This window comes from Helianthus annuus, chromosome 17, assembly GCF_002127325.2.
Source record: "Helianthus annuus cultivar XRQ/B chromosome 17, HanXRQr2.0-SUNRISE, whole genome shotgun sequence".
In the NCBI taxonomy this organism is placed as follows: Eukaryota; Viridiplantae; Streptophyta; class Magnoliopsida; order Asterales; family Asteraceae; genus Helianthus; species Helianthus annuus.
This window is the reverse complement of record NC_035449.2, coordinates 148,206,852-148,219,983: the sequence shown is the minus strand read 5'-3', so window position 1 is coordinate 148,219,983 and position 13,132 is coordinate 148,206,852. Positions and strand designations below refer to the sequence as shown.

The 13,132-nt window shown below is 35.9% G+C and overlaps 1 protein-coding gene across 1 annotated transcript; it reads left to right on the top strand.

The window, feature by feature from the left end:
- The first annotated feature begins 1,482 nt into the window (after nt 1-1,482).
- Nucleotides 1,483-11,431, top strand: LOC110921865 (diacylglycerol lipase-beta). Its single transcript, XM_022166188.2, has 14 exons — nt 1,483-1,872; nt 4,408-4,546; nt 5,518-5,737; nt 5,817-5,917; nt 7,038-7,159; nt 7,234-7,325; nt 7,422-7,527; nt 8,290-8,444; nt 9,036-9,139; nt 9,877-9,998; nt 10,083-10,180; nt 10,270-10,523; nt 10,613-11,012; nt 11,096-11,431. The coding sequence occupies exons 1-14, from the start codon at nt 1,591-1,593 to the stop codon at nt 11,172-11,174; spliced, it is 2,274 nt and encodes a 757-aa protein (XP_022021880.1). The 5' UTR covers nt 1,483-1,590; the 3' UTR covers nt 11,175-11,431.
- The last annotated feature ends 1,701 nt before the right edge of the window (nt 11,432-13,132 follow it).

Here is a 13,132-nt window from a genome sequence, read left to right as displayed (position 1 = left end):
TGTGAAAATTTGATAGGGTGCTTTCAAGTGATTATGATATATTGATATTGTCAACATAGACCACCATATATATAACAACAAACCGCCATGAGCTATCTAAATGATGGAACTCTTGGGATCGAACTACATGGCTTTTAGAAAGGGACTTAAATGAAATGAGGGTAGGTGGATGGTTTCTAGTGAAAAAGTTGACTTGTCAAACCAAACATATCATGTGGGCATAATACGTGAGAAGTGCAAATGTTTGAGACATGTAGTAATTAACTGGTTGTGGGGATGTGGATGTAGCCAAGGAAAACATAATAGGAGTAGGGGCTCCACTAGTGATTGAATTCCATCAATCACAATATCCAATCAAGCTCCGTCACGTTATCAAACTTTATTCCATCACTAATGATGAATTTTAGTGGAAACGCACGTCACTCGTTCCATCACTCCAAAGATACCAGCAAAAAAGATGGCTGTGCCTGAGATTTGTGAAGTTTTAATGCGACATGGCTACAACGCGTCATGAGTTCCACGCGTGATAGGATTGAGCGGCGACGGTATTCCACAGGGATCCATGCGTGGTCACCGTGCCACCACGGAGCGCCCCGTCCCCTAAGGTATGGATTGATAATGAATCTTGTGTGTGTGTCACAAGACTTGATACATAAAAAAATGAAGCCAACTAAATACGCCTGAATTTAAATAGTCTCGAAGTTCGTATACAATACACTTAAGTGTTGAAAGATTATGAGACACAAAGTCAATAAAGTAAGCTTCACTCCAAAAATACCATAAACATTAAGAAATGTGTGAATGCACAAAGTAAGCAAGTGTGATCATATTCATATGTTTATTTTGGTTATATATATTTTTTTTTCATTGGACATGTAATATTTATATTCCACCTTGGTGAAAGAGAGAATGCTTTTTAAAAATTCTCCCACCCCTCAAATGCATGGCTTTAAGGTTATTAGGTTAGTAGAAAAAAATGATTGCTTTTTAGTTTTTGGTTTGGTTAACATTTTATTACAAAGCTACACGTGACACAAAAATCTCTAAATAGCCTAAACTTAACAGTTTATTACCCTTAATTAAAAGTTAAATATCATTTTAATCTCTGTGAATTGGCCATTTTGACAGTTTAGTCCAAAGTTTTCATTTTTCGACTGTCGGTCTAAAAAAGGTTTCACCATTGCCATTTTAGTCCACTGGATTAACTTCACTTATTTTTTCTGTTAACGAGAAAGGCAATTCGGTTATTTTATATGGCTGAATTGCCCTTCTAGTTAACAGAATTACATATAAAATGACCAAATTGCCCTTCTCGTTAACAGAAAAAACTGATGAAGTAAACCCAATGGACTAAAATGACAACGATGAAATCTTTTTGAACCCACACGTAAAAAATGAAACATTTATACTAATGACAAAATAACCGGAATCACAAGAATTAAAATGTAACTCCTTAATTAATTTACCAAAAACGATTTTAAACAATCAAATTCAACAAAGATACATCCATCCTTATACACAACCGTTTCCAAAATCCCCGTTGATCATATCGATGCGATTCATCATAATTCATAATCTACAGGCATCACAATGATCTCCAGTTTTCACATCAAGCAAGTGCGATGGAGTGCGCTATTTCTAGGCCTTTCAAATCTGTTTTTGATGATCATCAGCCTCATTTTAATCATCGCTGCATATCCAGATTGTGCATTTGCAGACGTTTTTCCACTTATTGTCATTCTGCTTGTTTCCTGTTTGAGAATCTCCACCATGATTCCCATTGCAATCGCCCAACGAGCCACCGCTTTGACGATTGTTAGTACCCCTACCGAAACAAGAGCTGCTGGAACCCTAATTAGACGTCACCAGCGGGTATAATGATTATTAATATTCATTTGTTTAATTACCTATTTATTTATTTTAGTTGTATGATATGAATTCGGTTTTATTAGCGAATTATGGATTAAACTTATTCTGCATGTTTGTTTAACAACTAGATGATTTGAGTTTGATTAATATCGTTGGTCAACACGGGACATGTTAATTGCAATAATCAAATTAAAGAGAATAAAATGTTCATTTATGTTGTGTATTTTTTTTTTTTTTTTTAATTTTGAAAAAGTTATGATTGTTTAAAAACTGCAGAGAAACAAGGGCAATATTGTCAATATTTAATTGTTTAATAAAGGTGGGGATATATTACTTTTAGCTTGGATTACATCTAAGAACTACTTAGTGGTCCTTGAAGTTATAATTTATAAAGGGTGTTTATGTCATTTCATAGAAACCTAACTAAAAAAACTAACACATGTTAGGGCCGTTTGGCAACATCTGAATGGTTAAGTGCTGAACCAGTAAGAGGTTTGAACCATTAAGTGCTGAATCAGTAAGAGGTTTGAACCATTAAGAGCTTGTATAATTCTTAACCGTTCAGAGGCAAATGTCTGAACCATTCAGACATCTGCTCGCGAAACAAACAGTCTGAACCATTAAGTGCTGAACATGTAAGAGGTCTGAATAATTAAGAGCCTCATTAAGAGGTAAATAAACAACCCCTTAGTCTTAGTACTCTAGGTTGTTACAAAATTGGAAGTTGATACCTTAGAGTGTGACTTTAAACTATTAGCACCTGACCTTGTTACTTCTTATAAACCACAGGGAATTAACTCTAATACAGTATAAATAGATAGTGAGTAAGGATTCTTTTAATGCTCCTGGAGAAAGAAAGTATGAAGTTTATAGAACAATGACAGAATGAGATATGTTTTAGAGACATGAAGTTTGTGTTTAGGTGGCTAATAGGAGGCGGTGGTGGTTGTGGTTGTGGGACTGTGAGGCATTGTTAGGGTTTAGTTAATGAGTTAATTGATAGTTGGGCTTTTGATGCACAATCACCTTAAGGCTGGCATTTGATTGTGATCTAAGGTTAAGCTTGCTGAAAACCAATCACTCATCTTCAAGCATTGGCGGTTGTCCATTTTTATTAAAAGCCCTCCCTCATGGTTTTAAAAAACGGTTGAGGCGTGCGCCTCAAGGCGAAACGCCCAAAAATGATTCTGAGGCGTGCCTCATGGGGTTTCTATTGTACGTGCGCCTCAGAGGGGCTGAGACGCTAAAAAAGCGGCGCCTCAGGGGTTTCTGATGTTTGTTTTTGATGTTTTTGACTTTTTGTGTCAATTTCTAGCAATTTATGTCTTTTTTATGAGTGTTTTTGATGAATTTGATTAATTTAGTTAGTATTATTATTTTTATAAGATGTATAATTTTATATTTATTTTTTAATTCTGCCTCGGGCTTACGCCTCGGTTCGCCTCGAGGCTTACGCCTCGTGAGACGAAGAGAAAACGCCTTGAAACTCGTTTCCGTTTTTTTAAACCTTGCCCTCGCTTCATGCGCCTAGTCGCATTTTCTAGGAGAGTCCCATAAATTGTGCTTCTAGTTCCAAGGCGCTCGCTTCAGCTCTCCAGTCCAGGCACACTAAATACCGATTTATTCTTTTTATTATTATTATTATTTAATTTAATTTAATTTAATTTAATGCAAAATTATTGATCGTCTTCTCAATATAAGCTTCCACAATACCGATTGAAGCAGTTTCATCCAGATTTCTGATCCAATTGAGAACTTTAGAACTTTCAAGTTTTGGAATCACATTTGAACCTTCACTATTTTAGAACTTTTGGTACTAGTTAGAGGATATTTAATGTTATATAATGGCTTTCGTTTACTTTATTTGTAGAATAGTACTATTCTAATACATAACATATTTTTTTTTATTTTTTTCATTTAACTGCGCTTTTTTTCTTAGGCTCTCGCTTTTTTTTGCGTCTTGAGCTTAGGCCTCAGGCGAGGCGTATGCGTCTTGAGTGCGCCTAGTGTCTTTGATAACTATGGCGTTGTTATTACCGACTTACTAGTTTTGTGTCCTGTTATATAGTTAAGTTTATATTAATTTATGTGCGTGCCATTTATTGTTTTCAGGTTGTGGATAGGTCCATAAATTTGCTCTTTTAGCTGCATTTAGGTTCTCACTTGTTGGACTTTTTGTTTCTTTTTATGGTCAGGTGATTTAGGTGATTCGTATATTTTCTGTATATATGTGTATAGCATTTTAACCTAGTTATAATTGTAAGTTAAGCTGTTCACTTAAATAGCTCTAGATTGCACTTGAAATTTTCTCTGTGCCATTGGGGATCATACGTTTCTTCAGACATTGTTGGTATACATCTATACATTCGTGTGTGTGGGAAGTTTATAAAAACATTGTTTTAAGTAGAAATAGAATGACCTTATAAGCTTATACATTAGCAAACTGTGGCTACCTATATACCTGACGTCATTTCTGTATGCATTTTTTTTGGATTGACACATGTACAAATGTCGCTGAATTTATAGATTATCTAACAGATTAGGTACAAGAAGTGGATACGATGGACCCGGATTGCATTTGTAATTACAGTGTTGCAGTTTCTTGCAGCGAGTTATCTTCTGATCGATATTTCAAAACTTGTTCTCGAAGAGCGAACTCCGAATGAATGTATATTAGGTACACCTGAGAGACCTTTAATCTCTCTACTTCTCTAGACCTGTTCAGTTGTTCTCTTGTTTGAAGTTAAATGAGTTATATAGAATGTTCTATCAAATGAAACTGTATTATGAATATGGTTATATTATTCTAATAGTCTTAAGAACAGAAGTTGGTGGATTTTACGCCACCCCCCCCCCCCCCATTTTTAACAAAATAGACAAGCCAACCCTTCCACTTGACAAAATGGCATTTTTGCCTCTTTTCCATACAAAATGACAAATGCACCCCCAACTTCGCGAAATGGCATTTTTATCCCTTGCTCCATTTTACCGGCATCCACTATACTTTCAAAGTTTGCATTTTTACTCCCTTTGCTTTTCGTTTTGTGTTTTTAACCCAAAGTTTCACCAAATTGCAATTTTAGTCCCTTGGCTTTGCTAACATCAAGGTTTAATCCCCCAGGTTTCTAATATTCCAACATATATAATATACGTTTTTAACATATTATTTTCTTTAATGATTTTCGTTCACTAAGAACTAATTTGTCGTTAACCTCCTCGAGTTTCAAAAGTTTCGACTTTACCCCTTTCGTTCCTTTACTTCAAAAAAACTAACTTTTACGTGCGGATTTTTATGTACGTGTCTGTATAAATTTGAGTTGATCTACTTGTAGACGAAAACTTTTCTTGGGAAACGAGTCAGTGAAAGTATAATATGTTTTCGTTACATACCAAACCGAACGTCGTTAAATATAATACTTATTCATCCGATGGTATAAATTCGAGTTACTCTGCGTTTTGTGTGGTTTCTATTTTTTAAAGCTATAACAAGCCTCTTTTGATTGTTGCGCATCAGCCGCAGGTCACGTAACGTTTGCACTAATCTGTTCGATGTTTGCTATGTACCCGTGCCGCAACGCGCACGGGTCTATGTACTAGTTCTTTATCAATAGATAAAAGCAGGGCTTACGATAATTATTGTTTTTGCAGGGCTTCTTTCAACTAACACCACATGGCTGCGTTATATGGTGGGGGTATTTATCATCATGGTGTGTGTTGTCACTCTGATACAATGCTTTTCAGGATCTGATGTGTTAAGATGGAGGTCTTTCTACACAAATGAAAACAAAGCATGGAAACGCCATTATCGAGAGGTATTTGATCATGGCTTGCGCGAGGCATTGTGCTGTCTGGGACGTTTCAAATACTTGTATGATTCCTCACTGTTGCTTGGCCTACAAGTTTTAAATGTATTGCGTATTTTTAATTCTTTTTACTTCAAAATGTAGGACTGTAATGGAGGAAGATGAAGTGTTTTCAGTTGCACAGTTACTCGGTGACCTTGTTTCTTACCGTGCATCTGGGAAAGGACATCTAGAACTCTTGGCAGGTCTGTCTTGTTCCATTTTATAAACATGATGAAATTATTTGTTCTCCTTTTTCATACTATACATTCTCATAAGAATTCCATGATTCCCATTTGTTGAAATTACCATGCTACATCAGATTCAATACTTGTAAATTTGTTGTTAAATGGTCATTTGTTTTTCAAAAATAGCAACACCTTGGTATTTCCTTCCTCACATAAAGTGATAGGCGTTTATTAGGGATTCAAACGAACCGAACGAATGTTCGTTTGTTAAAGAAATATATGTGTTCACTAACTCTTCATGAACACTTACCGAACGAGATTTTCTGTTCGTGTTCGTTCGTTAAGAAATGAACATGTTCATGATCATGTTCGTTTGTTAATTTTAAGTAACAAACGCGAAGGAACATTCATAAACACAAACTAATGTTCATGAACACAAATGAAAACAAATGAACAAGCGTTCATGAACAGAATATATACTACATTGATACTTATTAAACATTTTATTAGTCAGAATTTTGAATTATTTAGATAAAATATAAAAATAAAAAAACTAACAAACTATCAAACACAAACGAATATAAACGAATACGTTACCGAACGTTCACAAACATAAATGAACAAACGCGGCGTCAGTTCATGTTCGTTCATTTAACTAAATGAACAAAATTTCTTTCGTGTTTGTTCAATTATTAAACGAATGAACACAAACGAACTTCCTGCCGAACGATTCATGAACTATACGCTGAACGTTCGGTTCATTTGCAACCCTAGCGTTTATCAAGGGGCCACCTTTTTAAAATGTTGCATACAACAGTCACGAGTAGTTCATTTATCACGTACATGTTTGCCTGTTTTAGATTCGCACATCAAGAAAAGTTGAATTTCGTATAGTAGACTTCCTGTTTTATTGGATCATAATAAAAAAAATCATTAGAATTGTTGTAATATATATCCTTTTCCCACACTATAATTTATCAAATTCCTTACTTTACACTCAAAGTCAAATAGTTGAACTTTATCTGTCGAGAGACGTTATTGTCCATAAATCCCTGAAATCTAAGTAGAAGATTGGTGTTTACCCACTGTACAAATTGTCGTTTAACACAAAAAATAATGCTCCATTTGCTTTAATCAGGCCTAGCTTTGTTGAGAAGAGAAAGCCTAATGCCAAAAGTTCAAGAGGAAACCATTGAGGCGCCTGAAGAATTGATTCAAGGAGCTGTCGATTTTCATCGTTTTGCTGAAGCTGCATATACGGTCCTCTCAGAACTAAGATCTTTATATATATATAATTATTATAAATTCTTAACACTAACTATTTGTTAGTGCAGGGTCCTTTACTTGATGTTGGAAGGAATCCTATTCTGTTTCTTTGTGCATGGTTGTATAGGCAAGGGGTTATGACCCCTTGGGCTAGGAAGAGGTTGACCCACATTAACTACTTTTTTGTGCAATTTCTTTGTTTTGTAATTTCCCTTATCATCTTAATGGAAATATATACAAATGGCTTTTTCTGCAGGCTTCCCAAACTCAAAGGTGACAATTGGTGGAGAGGTCATGCAAGAGCTTTTCTGAAATATGTAAATTTGCCTGCCAATTCACTTCGACAAGGCCGTGTCTGTCAGGTCCTTGTAAATATAGATATATAAAAAATGTGTGTGTTTATAATGTGTATATATACATAAGGTGAGGTTGAGAACTCATATATTTCGCGAGAACTAGGTCAGAAACCATTCCAAAATAAGGAACTTATTTACACTTATCATTGTTATCAAAATAACGTATTAAAAAATAAATTTACACGTCTAAATTTACATGCATTAGTAAATAATTTTATATTTACACATGTAAAAAATATATTAAGAGGAGAGATGAATTCATTGGAGAGTTAATTCTTTTTTTAATGCTGTAATTTAATAATAATAATGGTAGTACAAAAAAATTGATTTTGATTGGTTTTTTCATGAGTTCTTACGGTTCTTGCAATATTTAGAGTTCTCAAGATAGAACGAATGAAAAAACAATCAAAATCAATTTTCTTTTTAATTCAAATCTCATTATAATTAAAATACAACATTAAAAAAGAATTTACTCTTTATATAATTCATCTATCCTCTCAAAATTACTCTTTAATAATTTTTTACACGTGTAAAGTTGTTGTATTTACGAATACATGTAAATTTAAACGTGTAAATTTGTTTTCTAATATTGTATTCAAATAATAATGATAAGGGTATTTTTTAAAAAAAAAAATTCAATAGTTTTTGACCAAGTTCTCACGGATCTCACGAAATATATGCATTCTCATTTTAACCCTCCCCTATATATACTATTATTATTATATTTCAGGATTCTATATTGACTGGTTCACATTTGTTGGTTTTCAGACAAGGTGTGAAGCCGCATACTTTGTCGTGGTTCTCCATGATATAAAATCTGTTGTAATTTGTGTGCGGGGAACTGAAACTCCTGAAGATCTCTTGACTGATGGTTTAAGTAGGGAATGCTTGCTTGCTACACAAGATATAGATGGTTTGATATAGTAAGTTCTCTCTCCTTCATTTTCTCAGAATGCATACTTCCAAAAGTTATCTTTTTTTTTTTTTTTTTTTACAACTTGCATACCTCAACAAATCATATCTTTCAATCAGTCATATATTAAGATTTTCACAACCATATCAATGATATCCTCTCCTTCCATGGAGTAGTATTTCTTTTCGTAACCATGAGTACCTGTTAGGAAAAAATCACTGGCTCACCAATACCTATTAACCAGTGGCACGTACACTGTAATCCACTGAGGCCGTCCCTGATATAGTCCCGGACTGGCCTGTAGATCCAAGTGTTCAAGTACATCCCATAGCAAAACGACCTTCGAACATTTGGCCCGTGACATTACACTGGTCAGGTGGCCTTCAAGGGGTTAAGGCGGGAAACCAGTGGAAGCCGGGTTGGAAACCGAGACCTCTGCTAGAGGAGATCAGGTGCTTGCCACTGTGCCACTCCTTGAAGGTTCCATGTAGTAGTATTTATGAGTAACGTACTTTTTTCTTGCATATAGAGTGGCTTATGACTTATGACACTGTAACATTTTCGTGACCAGAATCCTTCTTCCTCCTCATCCTTGTCACAGTGATAATCTTATTCCGCCAGGTTCTACACATTATGGACACTCTGGTATAGTGGAATCTGCACGTGATTTGTATGAACAAATTGATGGAAATTCCGAAAACAAAGGTATGCAATGATCTTAATCACTGGGAAACAAATAACATAGAGCGTACTTTCACAAAAATATTAGAATAAAATGCCATTTTCGTCCCAGAGCTTTGGCTAGTTTTCGAGCCGGGGGTCTCACTGGAAGCAACCTCTCTATTCCTAGGGGGTAGAGGTAAGGCTGTCTACATCTTACCCTCCTCAGACCCTACCTTAGCTTTGCTATTGGTGGGATTTTTAGAGTATGATGATGAGCTTTGGCTAGTTTTGCGACTTTCGTCCAAAGGTTTGTTTTTCAACATCTGGATTTAAAAGGTTTGAAATGTTGCCATTTTCATCCGGCTCGTTAACTTCATCCATTTTTCTCCGTTAAGTCAAGGGTATTTCGTCTTTTTTGTTAACCTAAGGGTATTTTCGTCATTTTTGAATACTTGTACATTATGCTAAATGCTTGTACATAAAGTGAAAAGACCGAAGCCCTTTAAGTTAACGATAAAGACGAACATATCCCTGCCTTAATGGAGAAAAGGATGGAATTAACGAGCTTTATCAAAATGGCAACATTTCAAACCTTTTGGATCCAGATGCGGAACAACAGACCTTTGGACGAAAGTCGCAAAACTGGCCAAACCTCAGTGACGAAAATAGCATTTTACTCAAAATATTAACCATTTCTCGTCTAAAAGATTCTGATTCCTTTATGAGATACCACTGATTTCTTCACGAACTGGATTCTTACAATTCGAATGGTGAATCAGAATTCCAAGAAGGTAGATTGCTTACTTCGTTACTGGGAGCGGGATGCGAGTGTGAAGGGTACAACCTTCGTATTGTGGGACATTCCCTTGGAGGGGCTATTGCTGCGATGCTAGGATTGAAGGTATGGTCTTATATCTTCATTTAGAGTAAATTACGATTTCGTCCCTCGACATGCGATCATCTAATTTTTTATTCTTATGAATAGTTATACGGACGATATCCTCGATTACATGTATATAGTTATGGACCGCTTCCATGTGTAGATTCAGTCTTAGCAAACGCATGTTCAGGTTTTGTGACAAGGTAATTAACTAATTATTCTTGCTAATTTTCTGCTATTTACGTCTCCAACCAGTTGTCGATTACTTGATTATTGTCTATATCTGCTGCAGCATTGTGTATGATAATGAATTTTCATCACGCCTTTCGGTTGCTTCAATTATGAGGTTACAAACAGCTGCCATGCTGGCACTAACAAATGATGCAGATGCTGACTCAGCCATAATGCATAAACTTGCACGCCGGTTTCTTTCAGTAACCAATTATCTGTGGAACAAACACGAGGAAGAGCCTCCAGCTTCAGGGTCAAGTTCATCGTCAATGAGAAGAGAAAACAAGCATGATAATGAGGGTGAACCCATGCACGGTACATAACTATATACTACTAAATTAACAAATTATATCGTGTGGCTGTATATATCGACACTAACATCAATTGCCTGAAAATCACTGTAGTGAGAATCCAAGAACCAGATGAAGATTTTAACCTTTGGGACGATATGGACATGTATGATAGTTCAGATGATCATCGTGATGTACGCGATCCATCAAATAGATTCTCTAATCCTTTTTACGAGTCTTCTGATCCCGAGAACTCACGTGCTAGTTTCATGTCGCAATTTATGCAAGCAATGCCGTCACGGAAAGATGATTTATCTGAAGACTTTAGAGAAATGTTTTTGCCGGGTACAGTCATTCATATAATCCCTGAGAATAATAGCTTTCATACACCTTTATATAAACGATGGGCCACGCCATCTCGACACTGTGGATATGAAGCTTATGTGGCGAATCGGGAAGCCTTCATGGATATAATTGTATCACCTGTTATGTTCATTGACCACCTCCCATGGAGGTAAATCCTCTACATGGTTAATTAAAATTTGTGTTTGAGGATTGACCTGCAGATACTAATAATATACATGTATTCATTCTCAGATGCTCCCATGCTCTAAAGAAGATACTGGAAAAGCGAAAGCGTCAACGAGCCTCGGATGATGTGGGTATGAGTCCATGATTCCGTCTTGCGTTAATGCCCATCTATAATCTAAAGTCTGTTATATTTCAAACCGACCCTGCGGTTTTAACAACTGACTACAAGAAACGCACCCTTCCATCCGAGATCACGATTCGAATGGACTTTGTGTAAACTCTATTCGTGTAAATTCCAAAGTAGGATATTCATTTTCTGTTTTGTACCCTGAACCTTGACTCGGCCCTATGATAGATTGAGGAATTTCACAGGGGCTCAAAAGTCAAAAGTAATTACAGTAATATAAGCGAGAGGGTTGGGTTACAAGTTGGGTAAAAATGGATGAATCAATATCTCAATTTAAATTTTCCTTGCAAAAAAGATGAAAAGAATTGACCATTGGGTTGATATGAATGGGTGTCTTTCCTCCCTCTTTAAATGTCATTGTACTTCTAGAGTGGTTGTTTAGAGGGTGGGTTGGGTAAAAAAAATGGGATCCAGGTAATAATAAATGATACTATTAAAACAAAACAAAATAAAAGTAAACAATTTTGAGGTAGCCGCTGGCCCATTTTGAGAGTGAATTGTTCAGGTAAAAAAATCCTTGTATGCTTGTTGTCGACTTGAGGTGGCTATTGGCTATTTGGCCCATTGTGAGAGTGAATTCCTCATTTACTCTCAACTTTATCAGGAACAGGGGCGCAAGATAGAAGGGGCTGGGGGAGGGGGGCGCCCGACCCTCTGAACTTTTCGCTCAGTAGTGTTTGGTATGTAGCTTTTGTATAGAATTTTTAGGTATATACGTTTTCGACTCCGGTTTTAAATTCTTTTTAGGTATATACATTTTCGACCCCCGGTCGGAAATCTGAAGCTTCGCCACTGGGGAGCAAACAAGCTGAGCCCGAGCCTGACGAGCTTCACATGCCAGGCTCAAGCTCGGGCTTGATAAGGCTCGGCTCGTTTTGAGCTTTTTTTTGAGCTGATCTTGAGCAACTCACGAGCCGCTCAGATCGTTTGCACCCTTAGGAACCATCACTAAAGTCAAACGATGTAAAAGAAACAAGATTCGAATCGAACCATCAACAACAGCTCGACTATCTTACAATGCCATGATTCGACATCGGCTATTAACCTAGAACAAGTCCAAGTCTGTTTCACTTTCTTCAACTACATAAACCATTTGGCTTATCTTTTGAACTACAGTCTCATAATGCCATGATTCGACATCGGCTATTAACCTAGAACAAGTCCAAGTCTGTTTCACTTTCTTCAACTACATAAACCATTTGGCTTATCTTTTGAACTACAGTCTCATGAATCCTCTCTTGAACCATAGTCAACGATCATCAACCAACTATCATGAGCTATCATTACAATCGTAAACAAACTAAACCATTTTCTAAGGTTATCGTGGACTAATGTCGAATGCTCGATTACCCTCTTTAGTTTTTCAAATATGGAGGGTGACAGACGTAAATGTTTTGTCAATTTAAGGTGAATTGAATTATATTAGTTCCTTATTTGTTCTTGGCTTCTTGCCGTTTACGTGTTATAGTAATACACCATACATTATTATTTTATTTAAGGTTGATAATGATTATAAGTGTTATATAAGAATAGTAAAATTAAAATTAAGAGAAAACAACACGTTATAATTCAAAATATTACTTTAGTTCTCACACACACATATAAACCATAGATAATAGGGTATAATAGATGATGATTTATCTTAAAAAAAAATAACGCAAAAGAGCTGGCCCAACCATTTTGAAGGCGCTAGTTCACTTAACGATGGAAAAGATAAGAACGTAAAAGCAAGAAAGTAAAGGAAAATAAAGTATGTCTTTCCTTCCATTTCCTTCCAAATTGAAAGGAAAGAAAAAACTAAAGAATTTAGCCTTATTTTCCTTCCATTTCCTTCCTTAAATGAAACTTTGGAACACAACATTTTTTATTTTCTTTTCTTTTACTTCCTTAAATGAAACTCTGGAACACACTTTCTT

Excerpts from the sequence above, each read along its gene's own strand:
- LOC110921865 (XM_022166188.2), top strand. The coding sequence starts at position 1,591 with ATGATCTCCAGTTTTCACATCAAGCAAGTGCGATGGAGTGCGCTATTT. Across the intron at positions 5,918-7,037 it reads ACATCTAGAACTCTTGGCAG|GCCTAGCTTTGTTGAGAAGA; the intron begins GTCTGTCTTGTT and ends TGCTTTAATCAG. Across the intron at positions 7,528-8,289 it reads GACAAGGCCGTGTCTGTCAG|ACAAGGTGTGAAGCCGCATA; the intron begins GTCCTTGTAAAT and ends GTTGGTTTTCAG.